The 23195-nt window shown below is 41.0% G+C and overlaps 2 protein-coding genes across 2 annotated transcripts in view; one reads left to right on the plus strand and one right to left on the minus strand.

The window, feature by feature from the left end:
* Positions 1–23195, minus strand: part of Ctnna1 (catenin alpha 1) — a 191732-nt gene that overhangs the window by 70705 nt on the left and 97832 nt on the right. The window lies entirely within an intron of this gene.
* Lrrtm2 (leucine rich repeat transmembrane neuronal 2) lies at positions 3149–9671 on the plus strand. Its single transcript, XM_004652448.2, has 2 exons — positions 3149–3926; positions 4272–9671. Exons 1-2 carry the CDS (start codon positions 3923–3925, stop codon positions 5816–5818), a joined length of 1551 nt encoding a protein of 516 aa, XP_004652505.1. The 5' UTR covers positions 3149–3922; the 3' UTR covers positions 5819–9671.

Here is a 23195-nt window from a genome sequence, read left to right on the forward strand (position 1 = left end):
ACATACTCCAACACAAAAATTGTCTCTTTGGATAATGACTTCTTAGACTTTCACCAATGGAATGAAACCCCAGAAGCCAGCTAGCCAGCTCATGTTTCACAGATATCACCAGTAATTTTGAGATTTCTGCTCTCAGGTCTGAACTGAAGCAGGATAGAAAGATGAAAAAATATGAAGGGAAAGAAAGAGAAAGAGAGAGAAAGAAAGAGAAAGGGAAAGAAAGAAAGTCCTCCTCCAGGAGTCTGGCTGAAGCCTACCAACTGCAGTGAAGCAAAGATTTCAACACAAGTAATAACTGCTTAAGTCCTTTCTCTCTTCCCACCTATAAATCTGTAATTTTCTAGGACTCCCACCAAAAGCCTCAGAGACAGGGAGAAAGTACATGTTAAACCCCTTGTGCAACCACATACCTTCTGGTTTTACCTGATCAGATTATAATTCCATTCGAGGCACCTCTATGACGCCACCTCATAATCTCATTTATCAAAAGAAAAATGTTTCTTAGCAACCTTCTAAGATGTAATTTGAGAGCCACCACCATAGTGTATGTGTGCATACACTCACACTAAGACAATTATAACTCTCCTTTGAGGAGCCCAAACTCATACTTGGGTATGTCTTACTTTAAGCAAATCTCCCTTAAAGAAGCCCATGCTCACACTCTGAAGTATGTCTTGCTTTCTGTTTTAAGAGCCACTTTTTCTCCCTTAAGTCTATATTAAAATATCTTTAATAAAATTTTTGCCAGGGGACTGGAGAGATGGCTTAGCAGTTAAGCGCTTGCCTGTGAAGCCTAAGGACCCTGGTTCAAGGCTAGATTCCCCAGGACCCACGTTAGCCAGATGCACAAGGGGGCGCACGCAGCTAGAGCTCATTTGCAATGGCTGGAGGCCCTGGCACGCCCATTCTCTCTTTCTGCCTCTTTCTCTGTCACTCTCAAAAAATAAATAAAAATAAACAAAAAAATTTTTAAAAAATTTCTCCAGGCATGGAGGTACACCTTTAATCCCAGGACCAGGCAGAGGTAGAAGGACTGCTATGAGGTGAAGGTCAGTCTAAGACTACACAGTGAACTCCAGGCCAGCCTGGGCTATAGTGAGACCTTACCTCAAAACAAAAAAAAAACAAAATTTTTATCTCTCTTTCTCTCTCTCTCTCTCTCTCTTACACACAAACACACACACACAGTTAGCCAGGCGTGGTGGCACACACCTCTAATTCCAGCACGCTGGAGGCAGATAGAGGAGGATCTCAGTGAGTTTGAGGCCAGCTTGAGACCACATAGTGAATTCCAGTTCAGCCAGGGCTAGATTGATCCTACCTCAAAAAATAAAAATAAAAAACAATCTGAGCTGGAGAGATTGCTTAGTGGTTAAGGCATTTGCCTACAAAGCCTAAGGACTGAAGCGCAATTCCTTAGTACCCACATATGCCCAACACACAAGGTGGCACATATGTCTGAAGTTCGTTTGCAGAGGCTAGAGGGCCTGGTGCACCCATTCTCTATCTGCCTCTTTCTCTCTCTCAAATAAATAAAGTATTTTTTTTAATTCCAATACTATATTCTTGTCTTCATTGAAGCCACAAATTCTGGTTTGATGCATGTTGAGGTCTCTAAAATATTGAAGAACTCCTTAGACTGTTGAGGGTGACAGTAAAGAGCTGTGTTTCTGAGCTTGGAATCCTAGATCCCACGTCCCACGTAAAGCTGTATGTTGGGGCTGGAGAGATGGCTTAGCGGTTAAGCGCTTGCCTGTGAAGCCTAAGGATCCCGGTTCAAGGCTCAGTTCCCCAGGTCCCACGTTAGCCAGATGCACAAGGGGGCGCACGCATCTGGAGTTCATTTGCAGTGGCTGGAGGCCCTGGTGCGCCCATTCTCTCTCTCGTTCTCTGCCTCTTTCTCTCTCTCTGTCGCTCTCAATAAAAATAAACAAAACATTTTAAAATTAAAAATAAATAAATAAAGCTGTATGTTGTAACCCTAGTGTGTGGAATATCAGCGAGCCTACGCAAAGAATAGAAGCAGATTCAGGAGAATCACTGTGGGCCACCTACCCTGGAAAATGTAGTGTTAAAAACATGAGCATGAGAGACTGCCTCAAACAAGGTGGAAGACAAGGATTAAAATCTGAAGTGGTCTCCTGACTTCTACATGTTCTTATACTCACATACATGAACATGAATGTGTGCACACTCACACACCACACACACATACCTCCCCGCAACACACAAAAGACTCACTACGGATAAGTGCCAATAGGAAAAAATAAGTATGTACAGCCAAACCAAAAGCAAAGATGCATAAAAGATATTATTCCCTTAGTTAATCCTGAGAGTGTGACACTGATGCTAGAAACATCTTCACTTACATAACACTAACTGTAAACATTCATACCTAAGGTCTGAAGAGCTATCCAAAGACAAGCTAGAATTAAGTCAAACAAAACCAACCCAAAATACAAATTTTCCAAGGTATAAATGACCTTTTGTATTAACAAGAGGTATTCCAACAAGAGCTGATATGAGAGTTGAAGTCAGTTTTTAAGTATGCCAGTAAAAGCTGGTGTGCAGAAGATGTCCTATTACTGCAGTGCCACAACCTCCCAACACCAGCACCAGATGTGGCTTTCAGTTAAAGAGTTGGTGAGATATTGAGGCAAATACTGGGGACCATGTCAGAATCCAGCCATACTGCATTATTTGCTCAAGATCATCTCTGTCCCATTGTTAACACTTGGGTCATGTGCATAAATAAATGACTACCCTCTGCTCTTGTAGGGTATACAAAGATTAACTCAGCATTATTTTTCAATCAGTATGGCGATGAAACATTGCTATGCAACAGCACAGAGAAGAAAAAAAAAATCTGTCTGAAGAGTGCCTGAAATTCTCAATGTAAAAAAGATGCCAAAAAGGTTTCTTTTGGCAGCCACGCTTCTTTATTCTTGCTGAGGTGTTAAGTTCTAATGACAAAGAAACCAAGCCCACTTAGTTTACAAACAAATCTACAGAAATTCAGTTATACTTTGCTTTTAACTAAGCACGACCACAAGGCAACCGAGTAGCTTCCCAACTATCAGAGCAGCAGCACTACCCTGTGTAGGCTGGCATGAAGTCAGCATTTCGTAAGTCAGCCGTGCAGACTTCTGCCCATTTAGATGATCTCTATGCAGAATCGGCAGCCTAGCACTAGCTCTCACGCGCATTAAAAATTATCACGCTGCTAGTCCAACTCACTGTTCAGATGGGTCTTCTTGAATGCAGCCTTTATTACAACCTCACTGCTGCTTCCTACACTGAAGGAATACCACATCTTAAAGTCAGGAGATCTTCTATCTCCCTTCATTATCATCAGGGGTCTTTCAACGACCCCAAAACTGTTACAAAGCACAGTGCTTTTTAACACTAAAGCTTCTAGAAAACCCAAACAAAAGACACGTCACTGGGTGACGTCAGCCTATATACAGTTCTGTGTGGTCGCAGCACATAAGCAAATCCATTCTTGTGCCGTTTCTCGGAAAAGCTTTTCAGTAAATGCACTCATGCTGCTCCAGGAGCTCTTCTCTGCAACAAGCCGCCCATCTGCCATCAACAAGTTAAGACCGAGAGAGAACTAGCAGCTGTGGAGAGACAAGACTGAAGCTTTGATGATCAGCAGTAACCAGAAGAAGAGAAAATTAGTAACTTATAATCAAAACTGATTTGAGGGATCAGAGCATCACAGAAAATGACACCAGTGCTTTCAAGAGGAATATCCTAAAGAAAAACCAACTCACCCTGGCGGATTCAATCTACTTGGGAAGCCTGGGACACAGAAAACAGGAAACTGGTCAAAGGCTCCTGCATGTTAGAGCCTTTTACAGACTCACTGCGTAGAGTCTGATAACCTCGACTGAATGCAGCCTCCAATGTGCTCAGAAGAATGGGTAAGTCCTTGCATTTTTATGTCTTGTATAAACAACAAGAAATCATGCTTTTAAAATAAGCCACTGAATTTACATTTTGTGAGGGGAATTACTTCCTGTTTTTGAGATTTAGGCAAAGGCATCTATCACTGAGGAGAGGGACATATTTTATCTTCTTTATGAATGGTTTCATTTAAGTTATGTTCCAGTCATACCAACAAGGTTAATTGTTCTGCAGTGAATGAAAAATAAGTTATATGCAGTGAACTCTTTTATCATAATGTTACATTGCTCTTGTTTTTAACAGTCCTATGTTCTACTGAAACATATCCTATCTTCTTGTTTTCCTTAAATTATATTCTGCAGGCTTACATTTCAAGTGGCCATTAGGGGCCCCTATGCTGGCAGTAGTATATGCAATGAGTATGATCTTAAAAATGCTGCCTGCCCTGGGGATGGCATGTCCACCCAAATGCCGCTGTGAGAAGCTGCTATTCTACTGCGACTCTCAGGGCTTCCACTCAGTGCCAAATGCCACAGACAAGGGCTCTCTGGGCCTGTCCCTGAGGCACAATCACATCACAGAGCTTGAAAGAGATCAATTTGCCAGCTTCAGTCAACTTACCTGGCTCCACTTAGATCACAATCAAATTTCAACAGTAAAAGAAGATGCTTTCCAAGGACTATATAAGCTTAAAGAATTAATCTTAAGTTCCAACAAAATATTTTACTTGCCAAACACCACTTTTACCCAACTGATTAACCTGCAAAATTTGGACCTGTCTTTTAATCAGCTGTCATCTCTGCACCCAGAGCTCTTCTATGGCCTTCGGAAGCTGCAGACCTTGCATTTACGTTCCAACTCCCTGCGGACTATCCCAGTACGCCTGTTCTGGGACTGTCGTAGCCTGGAGTTTCTGGATTTGAGCACAAACCGTTTGAGAAGTTTGGCTCGGAATGGATTTGCAGGATTAATCAAATTAAAAGAGCTTCACCTAGAGCACAACCAGCTGACGAAGATTAATTTTGCTCACTTTCTCCGGCTAAGCAGTCTGCACACGCTCTTCTTACAATGGAACAAAATTAGCAACTTGACATGTGGGATGGAGTGGTCCTGGAGCACTTTAGAAAAGCTAGACCTGACTGGAAATGAAATCAAAGCCATCGACTTGACAGTGTTTGAAACGATGCCCAATCTTAAAATACTCCTCATGGATAACAACAAGTTAAACCGTCTTGATTACAAAATCTTAAACTCCCTGAGATCCCTCACAACTATTGGCCTCTCTGGCAATCTGTGGGAATGCAGCCCCCGAATATGTGCTCTTGCTTCCTGGCTGGGCAGTTTCCAAGGTCGGTGGGAGCATTCCATCCTATGCCACAGTCCTGACCACACCCAAGGAGAGGATATTCTAGATGCAGTCCATGGATTTCAGCTCTGCTGGAATTTATCAACCACTGTCACTGCCGTGGCTACAACTTACAGAGATCCAACCACTGAATATACAAAAAGAATAAGCTCATCAAGTCACCATGTGGGAGACAAAGAAATTCCAACTACTGCAGTCATAGCAGTTACTACAGAGGAACACTTTCCTGAACCAGACAATGCCATCTTTACTCAGCGGGTAATTACGGGAACAATGGCTTTATTGTTTTCTTTCTTTTTTATTATTTTTATAGTGTTCATTTCCAGGAAGTGCTGTCCTCCCACTTTAAGAAGAATTAGGCAGTGCTCAATGATTCAAAACCACAGGCAGCTCCGATCCCAAACACGACTCCATATGTCAAACATGTCAGACCAAGGACCATATAATGAGTATGAACCTACCCATGAAGGACCCTTCATCATCATTAATGGTTATGGACAGTGCAAGTGCCAGCAGCTGCCATACAAAGAATGTGAAGTATAATCTCTACCCATCATCAAAAATCACAGCAGATAAGTAACCTATTTTACATAGTAGGGGCTAAATACATATCTAATTTTTACCAATGGTGACATTAAGCCTAATTTTCCAAACCAAGTGGAGACTTGAGTTTTTGAAGTGTTGAATCATTTTTAATTTTTTAAATGAAATTATATTTTAAGTGTTAAATGAAGCAATGCTGACATTAATTTGCACTCTTGTTGAAAAGTCTAAAAATGCTTACTTAAAAAGACATTTCATGTATGTAATTATATACTATTGTGTGTAAACATTTATACTAAGGTCTCCATATGCTGTTTTTTTCTACTGAAAACAGTTCTGAAAGAAGCTATTAAGCAGAAATAGATAGGGACCCAAACCTGTTTGATCATTGTTCTCCATCTCACGTACTACAACTGGCTTCCTACTTAAAAGGAGATAGCAAAGTTCTCTTGTATATTTGATATTTACTCAAACCTATATCTACTGCCAGTGTGAGAAGTAGACTTACATGTATGTTGAAGGCTGGTAAATATTAAATACCCTTCTTCCATTTTTGCCTGGGTTAAGAAACATTATCAAAGTACACATTATGAAATCAGCACCCTTTATGTAACTCTAATAAGTTGGGTGATTCTTCAATATATTTCAACAAAGAATCCAAGCAATTATAAAAAGGTCTCATTATAATAAATCAATACTAAGTAATTACACTGACTTCTTATCACACATTTCTAGTTTGACTTGTAATGGACATGATATTTTTGTGGCATTTAGACTATGGTTTTAAACTAATATTTAATGACCATTTTACTAATTAACTTACTAAATCCTATGTGAAAATTTAGAAATTACTTGGGAGAGAAAAAGAGACAATTTAACAATCTGACATATTCCCTCCAGTTTGAAAATCTACCCTGTCATGATCAAAGATGCCCTGACAAAGGGGTTTATACCTCTTCCTTCTGCCTTTTCCTGATTTTCAAATCTTTTAAAACTCAGAGACAAATTAAAAATAATTGGCTAGCAACAGGCATTAACACACTAGTTCTTGTTATAAAGAAACCATGAGGAGGATAACTTTCAAAATATGATGTGCTAAATTTTGCTCTTTAAGGATTCACATTCACGTTGTTGGTTCCTTCTGAAACAGGACCAACATATTACTGAGGTGAATCTTACTCGACATGCCTATGCAGCCACACAAAAGTACATGGAAGGGAACACGAAGGTGAGGTGATAAAAAGCAAAGAAAGATTTTGAAACTTGACTTTCAGGTTAGCAAAGTTACTAGGCAGCAAAAAGTAATTATACAGAATGTTCAGCAAACAAACAAGCCCCACAGATCTGCACTGAAAGGGAAAGAGGGAGGTTCTTCAGTGTAAATACGAACTCTCCATAATAACAAATGATAACAATGCCACATTTTTTTTCATGCAGAAAAGAACCATAAGTATTCAAATATGATTTCTATTGGGGAACTATGATGTATTTGAGATTCACATGCAAGTTACCAATTCACACTGAATTTTTCCACAAGAAAGGTTCCATATGTGTAGGAAAACTATGAAATTAGAGCACTAATTTGATTTTTGAAAAATAAACATTTTTACAATTGTAGTATATATGTGGGGGGTAAAACAAATCCTTAGACAAAGTTACCACCATAAAAAAAGAGATGGACAACTTTTCCTTAGCATGTACATTTAACATTATAGTCTTCATTCAATGCATATTCTGTTCCCAAGACTGACTGGAAAAACACACAACTATGGTTTAGCTCAAAAGATTTAATCTTAATTTCTTTTCTTTTAGCACTGAAAAGAGTACCCGTATTTCAAAGACAATATATCTTAATAAAAAACAGACAAGATCACTAGTTTAGGTGAAAATATGTTGTTTGTTTTTTTTAAGGTGGGTAAATTAGTTGGTCAAAGGCTCAAACAAGTTCACTTCAGCTGATCTTGAGCAGTGAGCATTTCATCTCATTGACAGAGGTTGCTTTTCTGGCATAGAGGGAAACACACTGCTTCCCCAGAGGGGCTGCATCAGAAGCATTATGGGCTAAAAATTTACCAACTCATTTACCATGGTGACCACTGCCATTTGTCAGGTGGTAGGCTGCTTGTTCACAACCCTGCTTCAAGTACCCAAGGTTCTTTCAGTCCTGAAGAGTAGGAGGATATTCATCATTTTAAACCACAACCAAAATTAATTCTAAATGTGAGTAAAACGGTAAGAAATATTAGCTGGAAGTCTCTACATTAATCCTAACAGGTTTACTTAGTAAAGTGAACCATCAATTAGTGACTTCCTTATTGTATGTAGAAAAGCAAGCCATCTAGTACTTCAGGATAAGAGCATTGCTGAGGTCACAAAAGCTTATTTTTCAGTTAAAAATACCTTTCCCTCAGATTTTTGGTGATTTTACTGAGACAATGACAATTGTCATTTCCAGCCAGGTACCCTTCTCCTTTCTCATTTACAGCACAAATTTCACTTTTTCATATTCTATAGAAAGCAGAGTTACATTTAGTTGTTACGTATTTGTACCCTGGTTTGAAAATGAGACTCAGCCATCTGTGCCATCTTTAACAACTATGGAACTGCATCACAGCTACTCTGCAGTTCCTAATCACAAATGTGGAAGTTTTATTTTCTGTGGGGTTTTAGCCTCCTCACTACCATCCCACCTATCCTTCTCCCTTATTTTCAAGGTTAGAGGAATATGACCATCAAAGACCAGAAAATAACATGACACCATATTTACCCAGGAATTAAGAACCAGCTTGCAACTACTTTAATTCATTTCTATGGCTTCTAGGGAATCCAATCTTATCTTTCTGAAGAGAATGGGTTGATAAATCTGCAAATCCAAACACAATTCTGAGAATACTTACTGCCAACATCAAAAAGCAAAGACACTAATTTTTATGCCAAAAAACTTGCATCACATACAATTTCTTAATGTGCCTAAATTAATATCTGTACCAAGTCAATGAATGAAATCAACTGAACTTCCAAACTCTAATTACTAAAATCTTTCTGCTTATTATAACACTAGTAACCAAAAGCTAGACTCCATCTTTCCAATAAAAATAAGCCCTAGGTAGAACTAGTTTGAATTGTAAAATATGAAACAGGCACAGTATTTTTGTAAATCATACTTCCCATATATAGCTATCAGAGAGAAAATGCTGTAAATTCCCTGCGTTGTTCATTTGTTTCTCTCTCTCTCTCTCTCTCCCCATCTCCCCCCCCCAGTACCTCTCTCCCTCTGAAATGTGGCTATTAACATCAAATTTTTTTAAACATCAAATTTTTAAGGATATTTTTAACAGTCGACTTACATGATAATTTTCCTAATACAGTAATACAGTGATAAACCTATCTCAAAAGTCTGTTTTGGGACACTCTTTTCATACCCTCTGGGTAAAAGTGCTTGAACCACAGAAAGACAAAGACAATAAGGCTAACCATAGATACTTATATATTTATCTAAGTTGGGGCAAACTCATACTGCTTAAGTAAGGCCAAAATCAAACAAACAAACAAACAAAAAAAGACTGTTTAAGCTTTCATTCTTCTACTGCAAACCTTTGGAAACTTCTGCAACTCCTCCAACTAACCCTTTCTTTCTTGAGTTTTTGAAAACAAACAAACAAAAAGAACACTGATATATGGAATGTTTGGTGAATATATACACTGAGACTGGAAGTTCAAAGTACAGTCCAACACATCGTGTTCAATCTCTTTAAGAGCCATTTTCTGGGGGTGGGAAGTGGGTATATGGGCTGGGCAGGTAGGCAAATACTATTATACAAGGAACCTTGGGGGAGGATAACAAAATACACTGTACAGGAAAATTTTGTTATTAAAATTGTGTATACTGGAAAAGGTGAATGTCTCTTTTTTTATTGTTTCCCCCTGAATGCTGCTATGTGAAACATGAAAAGTCATTTGTGACTGTAAAAAAATTGACAGTTGCTTTATACTATGTTTTTCCTTAATGCTAAATATGTCAGATGAAAAAAAGGCTGTCCTTCAGAAGAGCAAAATTAAGAAATTAGTGCTGGAGACATGGCTTAGCAATTAAGGCACTTGTCTGAGAAGCCTAAGGACCCAGATTCGATTCTCCAAGACCCATGTAAGTCAAGTGGACAAGGTGGAGCAAGTGTCTGGAGTTCGTTTGGAATGGTTAGAGGCCCTGGTGTGCCTGCTTGTTTGTTTTTTCTCTCTCTCTCAAATAATTTTTTAAAAAATTAAACTAAAATAAGGTAAAGTGTGTGTGGGGGGGAGTCACTAAAGAGCTGTTGTACAAGAAGTTGTTGTTCTATAATGATGCTGGAAACTGGTCCCAGCATCATTCCTGGGAAGTCCATGGATGTTGACCATGCTGGAACTATAAGGCTCACTACATGACCATACCCTACCCCATATTAGATCAGTGGGTAAAGGAAAGAATTATTATTATTATTTTTCGTCAAGGTAGGGTCTTGCTCTAGCCCAGGCTGACCTGGAATTCACTATCTAGTCTCAAGGTGACTATGAACTCATGGCTATCCTTCTACCTCTGCATCCCTAGTGCTGGGATTAAAGGTGCGTGCCACCATGCCCAGCAGGAAAGATTTTTAACTAGTGTTTTCAGTTGGCATAAACACCCTCAAGGTAGGATGCTGTCTATGCCTGAGCAGTGTTAGGGAAGACAGTTTTCTAATGTCCAGAAACCAAATGCCATGAATGAATCTGTCATATTTACAGTTTGCAATTCTTGTTTCTCCAGCCCCAGTGCCAACATAGTAAGAACAGAGAAGAATTAAAAAAACCAAACATTTCCCTACAGCCAGGGATGCTTGAGATCTGAGAGACTAGGAGCTCTCATGCCAGAAGCCTCAGATGTAATCAATGCAGAGGATTGAAGCACAGCACACAATTCAACAGCCAAAAGCAATTCTTTTCACATGAGGGCACAAGTAATGGTAGTTTCAAAATGCACTGACAGAGTAAGTTCCCATAGTTCATAGAGTTAAAAGCAAAGCTTATTAGCATACATTTTTTTAAAATTATTTATTTATTTATTTATTTGAGAGCGACAGACACAGAGAGAAAGACAGATAGAGGGAGAGAGAGAGAGAATGGGCACGCCAGAGCTTCCAGCCTCTGCAAAACGAACTCCAGACGCGTGCTCCCCCTTGTGCATCTGGCTAACGTGGGACCTGGGGAACCGACCCTCGAACCAGGGTCCTTAGGCTTCACAGGCAAGCAGTTAACCGCTAAGCCATCTCTCCAGCCCTAGCATACATTTTTTAAGATTTTTTTTTTTTCAAGGTAGGGTCTCCTAGTCCAGGCTGATCTGGAATTCACTATATAATTTCAGGCTAGCCTCAAATTCACAGTAATCCTACCTTTGTCACCCTCTCAAATACTGGGATTAAAGGTGTGCGCCACCACGCCCAGCTAGATTAAACTTGTTTTTATTTATTTGCAAGCAGAGATAGATAAAAGACAGACAGACAGAGAATGGGAATGGCAGTGCAACCCCCACCCCACTGTAAACAAACTCCAGACGCATGGGCCACCTTGTACATCTGGCTTTACATGGATACTGGGGAAATCAAACTCAGGTTAAGTTTTTGCAAGCAAGCGCCTTAACTGCTAAGCCATCTCTCCAGCCCTATATAAAATTTTTACCTGTGTATGTATGTGTGGAAGCACATGGCTCAGTGGACTGTGTGGAGGTCAGAGGACAATTGTGAGGTGCCTGTGCTTTAAGATAAGGTCATACAAATGTTAAGACTAGCTGGCCTGCTAGGTTCAGAATCTCCTCAATCTATCTCCCATTGTCCTAGGCAAGGTGGGATCACTGATGTATGTGTCACTTTGCATCCGACTTCATGGGAGTGTTGGGGAATTGAATGCTGGGTCAGGAGGCTTTGACAGCAAGCACCTATAACTGCTGTGCCATTTCTCCTATCCAATTCTCATGCATTTTAGTCTTGAAAAACTCATGTAGAGTTACACCTGATTTCTCAGTTTTTAAAATTAATTTTATCTGCATGATCACTCAAATACATAGGTATTTCTTTAAGGTCTGTTTAAAGGGACTTTTTTCCCCTTTTCTTTAAATATATCTAACCAGTTGGGTCCAAGTCTCCCTGAGACAAAATGTACTATAAACTATCTTTACAAAAAGAGAAGTGAACAAGTGGTAAAAAGTCAAAGCTATTCCCAAAATCTTCTTAATTTAAGTTTGACCCCACATTAAGGACTGGCAACAAAACCAAATTCAAAGGACCCTCCCCCCCCAACACACACACAAGGCCAGCATGAAGGACCCTAGTGGGCAGAGGCCAATAACTCATGCTTTACTTGAGAAACAGATTTTTTTAAATGCAAGCCCAGAGATCATGCACAAAGCCCATTTATATCTTCCAGTGGATTTTTACCAACAAGCACAGAGAAAAGATATACCAGTCATGTTAAACATGAACTATACTGCATCACAGCTATAACTATGCTTACAGAACACTCCACCTTTAGATTCTGGAATTTATAGTAAGAGATTTATCAACACTCTGGGTTGCTTTGTCTAAAAACTGATCAGACAAAAATCAGTTGCTCCTTATATTAGCTACTCTGTTTCATCATGATAAAAATCAAAAACTTTCTTCAGAGGAGGCCCTACCATGCCCTTCTTCCACCCCACCCCACCCCCACACCACTTGCAAATAAATAAAGATTTTTTTTTTTTTAACTTTCTTCAGCTGGGCATGGTGGCGCACCCTGAGACTACACAGTGAATTCCAGGTCAGCCTGAGCTAGAGTGAGACACGACCTCGCAAAACCAAAAAAAAAAATTTCTTCAGGATTAGGGACATGGCTCAGTGGTTAAAGTGCATGCCTGTAAAGCCCGCTGGCCCAGGTTCAAATCCTCAGTACCTACGTAAAGCCAGTTGTACAAAGTAGTACATGCACGCAAGAGGCCCTGGCATGTCTATCTATACTCTCTCAACTTTCCTCCTTGCAAAGAAGTTTTTTTTGTTTGTTTGTTTTTTGCTTTTTGGTTTTGTTTTTTTTTTTGGTTTTTTGAGGTAGGGTCTCACTCTGGTCCAGGCTGACCTGGAATTAACTCTGTCATCTCAGGGTGACCTTGAACTCATGGCAACCCTCCTACCTCTGCCTCCCAAGTGCTGGGATTAAAGGCGTGCGCCATCACACCCAGCTGCAAAGAAGTATTTTTTTAAAACTTTCTTTGAGAAAAACATTTCCCATAAGGGTATAGTTTGGCGATGGAGCTAGGATAGGTCCTAGGATTGATCCTCTCCCCTACAGTCAAAAAAAAAAAAAAAAGTGTTTTGGAGCTAGGGAAGTGAATGGCTCAAAGGGTTAGTACAAATGCTGAGCAAGTATGAGGGCCTAAGACAGACAGCCTAGCCAAATGGCTAGTGCCCACGTAAAAAACTGAGCATGGCCATGCACACCTGCAACCACAGTCCTGGAAGAGGGCAGAGACAAAGAATCAATAAGGCAAGGATTCTTAACCCCAAGGGTCCAGGATATCTTTCAGAAACTATAAGAACTTCAGGAAATCATATCAACATTATGTGTAGATTCAAAGATTCTACCAAATCCTACAGGGCTTTTTGATAATGCTCAACAAAATTGAAGAAGCATAGGTATAACAAGTTTTATCTCACATATACCAATTTTGCCTTGATCGTCCTGGAGGCCAAGACAAAGAACAAAACAGTTTAACACTTTGACCCAGGCAGGTAGCTCATGCCTAGAATCCTAGAACCCAGGAAGCAGAGGTAGGAGGATCACCCTGAGTTTGAGGCCAGCCTAGGCTACAGAACAAGTTCCAGGTCAACCCAGACTAGAGCAACACCCCTACCTCAAAAAAGCAGGGCTGGAAGGAGGCTTAAATGTATGCAAGAGTAAATTTAAATTTTTTTTAAACACACATTTTCACAGGTGTGGTGGCTCATGCCTATAATCCTAGCACTCACAAGTTGAAGTAGGAGGATTGCAAGTCTCATGCCAGCATGAGCAACATAGCAAGACTCAAAATACCAAAACAAACAAAAAGAAACATTAGTTTATCCAGGGAAAAAGACTCTTATATGCAAAGTCTGTGAATTATTCATAGAATGGAATCAGATGTAGGAACAATAAAAAAATGTTGATAGTATCTCTAAGGAGGTTTTAGAGAACAGACAGACCTATTCTTCTTACCAGCTCTTGATAAGCAATGTACTCATGCATGCTACATGCATGTGATCAGCCAAGGCTGCAGAAAACAGTCAAGAACATCTGCAGGAATGAGTGCTTTCTTTGAACAATAGTTTATTTCCTACTTATCCCAACTCAAAAGTATGATGTTCTCACACATATGCAGGGCACACAGCAAATATCTACTGTATTATATTGTACTTCTTCTAGACTAGGAGTATGATTTAAAATTTAAAATATCATCCAAGCCAGGAATGGTGGTATATGCCTTTAATACCAGCACTCAGAAGGAAAAGGTAGGAGGATTGCCATGAGTTTGAGACTAGAGTGAATTCCAGGTCAGCCTGGCTTAGAGTAAGACCGTATCTTAAAAAACCAATATATATCTTCCATAGTTCAATGACTGAGTACTTGCCTAGCAAATGCAAAAATCAGCATCACAAAATTCAAACCATGGCCCCTTACTGAGGGAACAAAGAAGAATGTTTCATACAACATGTCAGTTGTGCTGATTATAATTATAAATGCTCTCCTTGACTAAGAATCTGTAAGTTGATACCTTATTTTGTAAGAAAGAACAAATTTTAGTAGACAAATCACCAGTCTGGCTAGTCAGAAATTTTAAGTGTTGGGCTGGGGAAATGGCTCAGTCAAAAAAATACTTGTCATGCAAATATAAGAACATGAGCTCAGATTCTGGGCCCCATGTAAAGGCCAGGTGCACTGGCATACACCTGTAATTCCAGCACTGGGGAGAAAGGCAAGATAATCCCTGGGGCTTGCTGGCCAGCTGCTCTAGCAGAATCAAACTCCAGGTTCAGTGAGACCCTGTCTTTTCAAAAAAAAAAAAAAAGTGAAGAGCAACTGAGAAAGACTCCAGAGAACTTCTGGCCTCCAAATACATACACATACAAACTTGCACGTGTGCACATGCACGGACCTGTATATGCACAAACACAATAATTTAACTCTTTAAAATAAAATTTAAGTCATTTTGACTTCCCATACTAGTCACTCCTTGTTGATGTGATACCCCACCTTTTTTCCTTCTGTGCTGGGAATCAAACCCAGGGTCTCATGCAAGGCAAGTGCTCTATTACTGAGCTACACACCCAGCTCAAAATACCTGAGAACAGGCTACAGAGATGGCTCAGTGGTTGCAAGTGCTTTCTGTGTAGGCCTAACATCCAAAATCTGGATATCCGAAACTCATGTAAAACAAACACAATGGCCAAGGCACCTACAGCAATAGGAGCCAGAGTCAGGAAAAGCTCAATTCAGAGCAACAAACAATGAGAAAAATATTGTCTCCAACAAGGTACAAGGCAAGGACTGACACCCTGAGGTTTTCTTCCAACCTCCACACATGTGCTGTGACACACATGCGTCAGCACACACACACATAACATGGAAAAAAAGTAAGGAAGAAAAGATTTATTCAGACTCATGATTTTAAAAGTTTTAATCTGGGCTTGAGAGATGGCTTAGCAGTTAAGCGCTTGGCCTGTGAAGCCTAAGGACCCTGGTTCGAGGCTCGATTCCCCAGGACCCACGTTAGCCAGATGCAAAAGGGGGCGCACACATCTGTAGTTTGTTTGCAAAGGCTGGAGGCCCTGGCGCGCCCATTCTCTCCCTCCCTCCCTTCCTCCCCCCCCCCCGTCGCTCTCAAATAAATAAATAAAAATAAAAATAAATTAAAAGTTTTAATCTGTGGTTAATTGGCTCTATTGTTTTGGGTGGTGAGGCAGATCATCATGGTGGTGGGAACATACAACAGAAGAGACTCCCTAACTCAGAGCAAACAGAAATCAAAGAAAGGGGGAAAGGGACAGAGAACAGATACACACTTCCTAAGCACCCCTATTGACCTACTTCTTCCAATCAGGTTCTACCTCCTTATTTCTACCACCACTCAATAATTCCATCAAATTATGAACCCATCCATTAGGTCAGTTCTCAGGATCCAATCACCCTACAATTTCACCCTAGCTTGAAACCAAACCTTCAACATATGAACCTTTTGAAGTAATACTTCACACCTAGATCATAATAATGTCATTAGAAAAACCACCCAGATTTCAACAGAAACAAGTAAGCACAACAGTTAAGAGGACTACCCTTTATCTGATTACCCACCCCCCACAGCCCCACTTTTCCCTCCAGCCCAGGTAGAGTGTCATTCTAGCCCAGATGATTGATCTAGAACTCACTCTGTAGTCCCAGCTGGCCTCATAGCGATCCTCCTACCGCTGCCTCCTGAGTGCAGGGATTAAAGGTGTGCACCACCCTACATTTACACCTGTGAACTTGGACAAGTAAGTACTCCACCCTCTTTGTGCCTAGGGGTTCTTCACCTCTGAAACAGAATTATTAACACCAATATATAATAATGGGACATTTATTCATGTAAAGTCCTGAGCCTTCCATACGATGGGTGTTCAAAAATTCTTACTGCTTCTAATAACATGTGGAAAACAAAATGTTATGACCCATCATTAGAAAACAGAATCACATTAAATCATATTAAAGACACATGTTGCTCCCTGGAAACTTTCACTTTCTAGACTTGCATTACATAAACGTGATGCATCCAAACTGAAGAATGGTAATTAGAGTATGAAATAAATCTCAAAGTTTGGTTTCTTGTATTTTCACATCTACTATTGATATAATACTGGCCACATTATCTCATGGTCAAAAAATAATAGGCTGGGCGTGGTGGCACACATCTTTAATCCCAGCACTCAAGGCAGAGTAAGAGGATCAATGTGAGTTCAAGGCTACCTTGAGACTACATAATGAATTCCAGGTCAGTTTGGGCTAGAGTTAAACCCTGCCTTGAAAAAAAAATTCTTTATACATTATATTAGAACATTATTCTAGTTTATTTATTTGTTGTTCACTTTTATTTATTTGAGAGTGACAGAGAGAGAGAGCAAGAGGCGGGGTGGGGGGGGAGAGAATGGGCACGCTAGGGCTTCCAGCCACTGCAAGCGAACTCCAGACGCGTGCGCCCCCTTGTAGTGCATCTGGCTAACGTGGGTCCTGGGGAATCGAGCCTTGAACTGGGGTCCTTAGGCTTCACAGGCAAATGTTTAACTGCTAAGCCATCTCTCCAGCCCTAGTTTAGCTTCATTAATCAAAGCTAAATTTCAAAGCTTAAAATCCTTAATTCCAAAATCCTTCTAGTAAGGTACTCACTCAAAAATCAAGTGATGCCTCTTAGTTAAAATTATGTATGGATAGCAGGTTGGAGAGATGGTGCAGTGGTCTTAAGGTGCACCCATATAAAACCAGATGCACAAAGTAGCACATGCATCTAGAGATCATTTGCAGCACCTAGAGGCTCCGGGACACCCATTCTTTCTGCTGGTCATAGTGGAACAGTCCTTTAATCCCAGTACTTGGGAGACTGAGATACAAGGATCACTGTGAGTTTGAGAGCAGCCTGAGACAACATAGTGAATTCCAGGTCAGTCTGGGCTAGACAGAGACCCTCCCTTGGGGAGGGGGAATATATAACATATATACATACATTATATATAATATATATGGATATCATTCAATTCAAAACAAATAATCTCATTGATGTTTCAGCTTCTGAAAATTTAGGACCAACTACATGACTTAGAATTAAAGATAAACAGCATGTTCATTTTTGCATCAAGTCTATCACATCTAATTTAGGAAGCAGTCCTTCTAGTTATGACTGATTTGGTTCTAAGACATATTTATTAAGGAATGTGAATTAGAAAAGAATAAGATCAAAGGAGGGAGGAGAGAATAGCCTATCAGTCCATTACACACATCAGGTATGTCTCACAATAGATAGGCAATGACCCTCCATATTACCAAAATTGACTCAATATAAAAGCTGGCTAAGAATTTACCCATCTGAATGAGATACAGACCTGAGGCTGAGGAGATTGCTCAGTGGTTAAAGGAGCTTGTCTGAATAAGATATACAATAAGTCTTATCTTTCTTGTTTGAGACAGTATCCCCAGCTGGCCTCAAACTCACTATATATCTATAACTGAGGATAAAGTTCAAGTTTCGATCATCCTGCCTCTATTTCCTGAGTGCTGCGATTATAGGCAAGTACTACCATGCCTGGTTTTATATGGTTGTAGAGATCAAACCTAAAGCTTCACAAATTCTAAGCAAGCATTCTAACGTGCTAAGCTACACCCCAGTCTAATGGTCTCGAATTTTTCTCTATACTGTCTTCCCAAAATGAAGATCCAGGTTACTCAGCAAGGATAATCATTTCACCTCCTGTGTCATCTACAACTTCTCTTTAATACCTCCTGAAACTCAGCTTGCTACCTGTTTCTCCTTTACATCTTCCCAAATTCCAAAGAATTACAGTATAGTATATTAACTGCTAAGTCCCCACCTAATAAGAAATACCTATAATTTGCACAGTTTGACCAGTTTCACAAAACTATGTGCTCACCAACAGCAAGCTGATCCACATAGTTTGGTAAATACAATTAGGAACACACTGACCTGGGCTATCCATTCCAGACTCCTCCCAAACTAAGAACACCTCTACCTTCCATCTGAACTTTCTACTTAATGGTCTAGTAAGCCTCATTTAAGAAAGAAAAAGAGCAAGAGCAAGAGCAAGAGCAAGAGCAAGAGAAAGAGAAAGAGAAAGAGAAAGAGAAAGAGAGAAAGAGAAAGAGAAAGAGAAAGAGAAAGAGAAAGAGACAGAGACAGAGAGAAAGAGAAAGAGAAAGAGAAAGAGAAAGAGAAAGAGAAAGAGAAAGAAAGAAAGAAAGAAAGAAAGAAAGAAAGAAAGAAAGAAAGAAAGAAAGAAAGAAAAGGGGAGGGGAGGGGAGGGGAGGGGAGGGGAGGGGAGGGGAGGGGAGGGGAGGGGAGGGGAAAGACACTGACTTGTTTTCAGCTTACTCTTCTTTTGACGTAATATATAAGTATAAAATGTTTATTCATGTTGCTTTAATTTAATAGACCACAAATACCAGACATTTAATAAATACCTTTACCATTTAACAGTTAACATTTGCTTGGGTTAGACAAGATGGCTCAGCAGTTAAAGGCACTTGCATACAAAGCCTGCTGGCTTGGGTATGGTATTCCAGTGACAAAGTAACACATTCATCTGGTATCTTTGCAGGCATAAAAGGCCCTGAGCATGCCCAGCACCCTCTCAAATAGACAATAAAATAATTACCATTTGCTTCAGCTCTTTGACCAAATAAAACCTCCAATACTCTTCACAATTCTAATATGTGTTTTGCTATTTGGGAGGAGTATGTATGTACACTGTGGCACAGAGAATATGGTTGCAAAAATTCTTTAAATGTACAATTCTTGGGCTGCAGAGATAGTTTATTGATTAAGGTACTTGCGTGCAAAGACTAAGGACTCATGTCCAACTCTCCAGGTCCCACCCAAGCCAGATACACAGTTATGCAAGTGTGCAAGGTCACACATGTGCACAAGGGGGTGCATGCGTCTGGAATTCAATTACAATGGCTGTAGACCCTGGCACACCAATTCTTTCTCTCTTGCATTTAAAAATGCAATCCATTGGGTTTGCCACCAAAAAAAAGGGTACAATTCTTGAGGCTAGGAGGGGTAGGACTCACAAAGCCCTGGATCTGATCTCCAAACCCACCTAACAGGGTTTCATGGCCCAATACTATGATCCTAGCACTCAGGAGGTTCAATATCACCCAACACCATACATAACAAGTTCAAGACCAGCCTGAGCTCTACATGAGACCCTGTCTCAACTAATTAATTCATCTATGTTATTAAATTTCATTTCAGTTGTGTCAGATTCTATAGAAATGGCTGCAAAAACCCTGACCTACCTATGTATGTATGCTTTACTATGCCTTTTAATCAACTAGAAATCAGGTATGAGGTCCAGACCCTAGTAAACATTATGTGCTATGTGCACAAGTGGCTCACACGTAATAGTGCTCACAAGTGCTGGGACAGTGCTGTTTCTCTCTTGCCAACCTCACTATTTGCCCTTAAAATTGACCAGGGGAGAATGTGGCAGTGAAAAAGAAAGGGAAAACAATCTCTGAACCCTCAGAGCATTAGCAACCAGGACAGCAGGGTATCTTTCTTTTTTCTCCTGATAATCTTCTTAGGCCAATGTGGAACAAAACTGCTCTTACAGTTGCCCTCAACTTCCAAAAGGTATAAACTACTTAATCTCTACATAAAAACTACAAGTATAAGACTTATGTATTATTCTACATGAGTGTCTAATAGTAAGTGGTCAGGAACTGTCTTCCTTTGGATGCAGTTTTCTTGAAGTGGCAAAAGACATTCAGCACTTTGGAGTTTGAAGCAGAAGAAAAGAGCTCATCAATGGCAGCTGGGGCTACATAGTGAGACCCTGTTTCAAAAAACTAAACAAAACACTATAGTGAACAAATGGTACTGTCATCTAGACATCCAAATTATGCTCTCCTAGAATTAATTGTGAGGTGAATTATAGACACATATCACAATGAACATAATAAACTACCAAAGGGCTTGTCTAAAGTCTAGAAACAATTAAAATACAGATTGGAATGTCAACTGTAGTTATTGAATGTACTTCTAGTTAAAACACAAATCTAGGGCTGGAGAGAGGGCTTAGCAGTTAAGGCACTTGGCTATGGAGCCTACAGACCCAGGTTCAATTTCCCAGGACCCACATAAGTCAGATGCACAAGGTGACACATGTGTCTGAAGTTCATTTGCAGTGGCTAGAGGCCCTGGCACACCCATTCTCTATCTGCACACCCCCATCAAAAACAAACATGTACCTAGCCAGCATGGTGGTACATGACTTTAATTCCAGCACTCAGGAGGCAGAGGTAGGAGGGGGGAAAGGGGAAGGGAAGGAGGGAGGGGGGAAAGGGGAAGGGAAGGAGGAAAAAGGGGGAGAGGAGGGGGAAGGGGGAAGAAGGGGAGGGGCAGAGAGGGGGAGGGGGAGAGGGGAGGAAGGTGGGAAGTGATGGAGGGGAGAGGGGGAGGGAAGGAGGGGGAGGGAAGGAGGGGGAAGGGAAGGGGATGGGGAAGGGCGAGAAAAGAGGGGGGAAGGGGAAGGGAGGAGCGAGAGGGGAGGGGGAGGGGAGGGGAGGGAGGAGCGAGAGGGGAGGGGGAGGGGAGGGGAGGGAGGAGCGAGAGGGGAGGAGGGAGGGGGAGGGAGGAGGAAGGGAAGAGAGGAAGGGAAGAGAGGGAGGGGAAAGGGGAGGGAGGGGGAAGGAGGAGGGGGAGAGAGATCTCCCTGTTCTCCCCACCCTTAAGTTACCTGGTCCCAATTCCCCTGCTGCTGGCTTGGAGTTGCCTGGACCTTGCAAGGTTGCTGTGGAAGCAGACCCCTAGCTCCACCTTCCTGATAGAAGGACCCCTGGGTCCCCAACTCACGGATCCCCTGCTGCAAAGGGTGAGTGCAGAAAGGTAAGGGGACTCAAGGAGATAAACTACTGCTTGCATTTCAGCCACTGAAACCACAGAGGAAGAGGGGTGACAAGCTGCTTCTGTGCCGAACTTGATAATCAGCACCAGGGTTAAGGAGACAGACCCTGAAGGACACTCTACATTCATCAAAGCAGAGATCCAGAGGATCCTAAGAGCTCACCACTGAAGTAGACTTAAAATTCAAACACCATGGCTCAGGGAATTTTATGGCAGAGGAGGCGGAAAGATTGTAAGAGTCACAGGTTGAGATATCACGCCCAGAGGCATTCCCTTCCCCACAAAATAGCTGACTGCTGCTCCCGCAATCCATAACCCATAACCCCATAGGGAATACCTGCAAACACACTGAGGAGGGTCCCCAGAGTAATGGGGGCAGGGAGGAGGGAAAAGAGGGTACCAACACATGATGTAGCCATACGAAATATGTTGTTAATAATAATAATGTTATAAAAGAGTTCAAACAAAAAAGATAATAATAAAGTACAATATTCAAAACAAACAAGGCTGGGCTGGAAGGATGGCTTAGCAGTTAAAGTCTGTGGTGGTTTGAATAGAATAGGTGGCCCCCAATATATTCAGTTGTTTGTAGTTTGCATCTGTAGCCACCTGCTGGAGGCAATGTCATTGGGTAATCTTAAGGTGTGGTGGTGGGTTTCAGGTTTCAATTTAAAGATACGCAAAATGTGTCTTTGCCTGCAAAGCCAAAGGACACCTTGGTTTGATTCCCCAGGATCCATGTAAACCAGATGAACAAGGTGGTACATGCATCTGGAGTTCGTTTGCAGTGTCTGAGGGCCCACTCTCTCTCTCTCTGTGCCTCTTTCCCTCTCTCAAAGAAATAAATGAACTTTTTTTAAAAAAGAAAAAGCCGGGCATGGTAGCGCACCCCTTTAATCCCAGCATTTGGGAGGCAGAGGTAGGAGGATTGCCATGAGTTCAAGGCCACCCTAAGACTACATAGTGAATTCCAGGTCAGCCTGGGCTAGAGTGAGATCCTACCTTGAAAAAACAAACAAACAAACAAAAAAACCAAGGCAAACATCCAATTGTGTAACTCCAAGTTCGACAACTCTAAACAGTGAGGAGTCTCTGGAGTTCAAATTCCACCCCTTTGGCTGTGCTCATCAGAGCCTTGAGAATAATGCAACACAAGCTATCAACTTTCCTTGGTGGCAGTCTCACAGTCTTGACATTTCTCTGGGTCTCCACTGAAACCCATGGTTTACCTCATGGCTCCATCCACTGGATCTCCATACAGGGACTTCCAGCAACCCTGCTTCACACTGAACACGGCCATTTCCAAAAAACACAAAACCACACTGCAAATCCCATGAGCCTCTCCTACATTAATTATACTCCCATACTATCACATGGGCTGCCAACTTGTTAACCTAGGAAGAAAATAAAGCAGACTTTGATGAGGATACTTCATAAACATTTAGGCCCCTTACTTTCAGAATTACTAGCAATGAAGAACACAGTTAATGAAATAAAAACTCTGTAGAAATTCTCACCAGTAGAATGGATGAAGGAGAGGATAGAATATCTAAGCTAGAAGACCAGGTGGCAGATCTAATACAGGCCAACAAAGAGAAAGACAAACTTATAGAAAAGTATGAGTGGGGGACTTCCGGTTAAGATGGCGGCGTAGGTACCACGCCAAAGCAGCCTAGGGGGGAAAAAAGACCAAAA

This window comes from Jaculus jaculus, chromosome 13 (assembly GCF_020740685.1).
Source record: "Jaculus jaculus isolate mJacJac1 chromosome 13, mJacJac1.mat.Y.cur, whole genome shotgun sequence".
Classification (NCBI taxonomy): Eukaryota; Metazoa; Chordata; class Mammalia; order Rodentia; family Dipodidae; genus Jaculus; species Jaculus jaculus.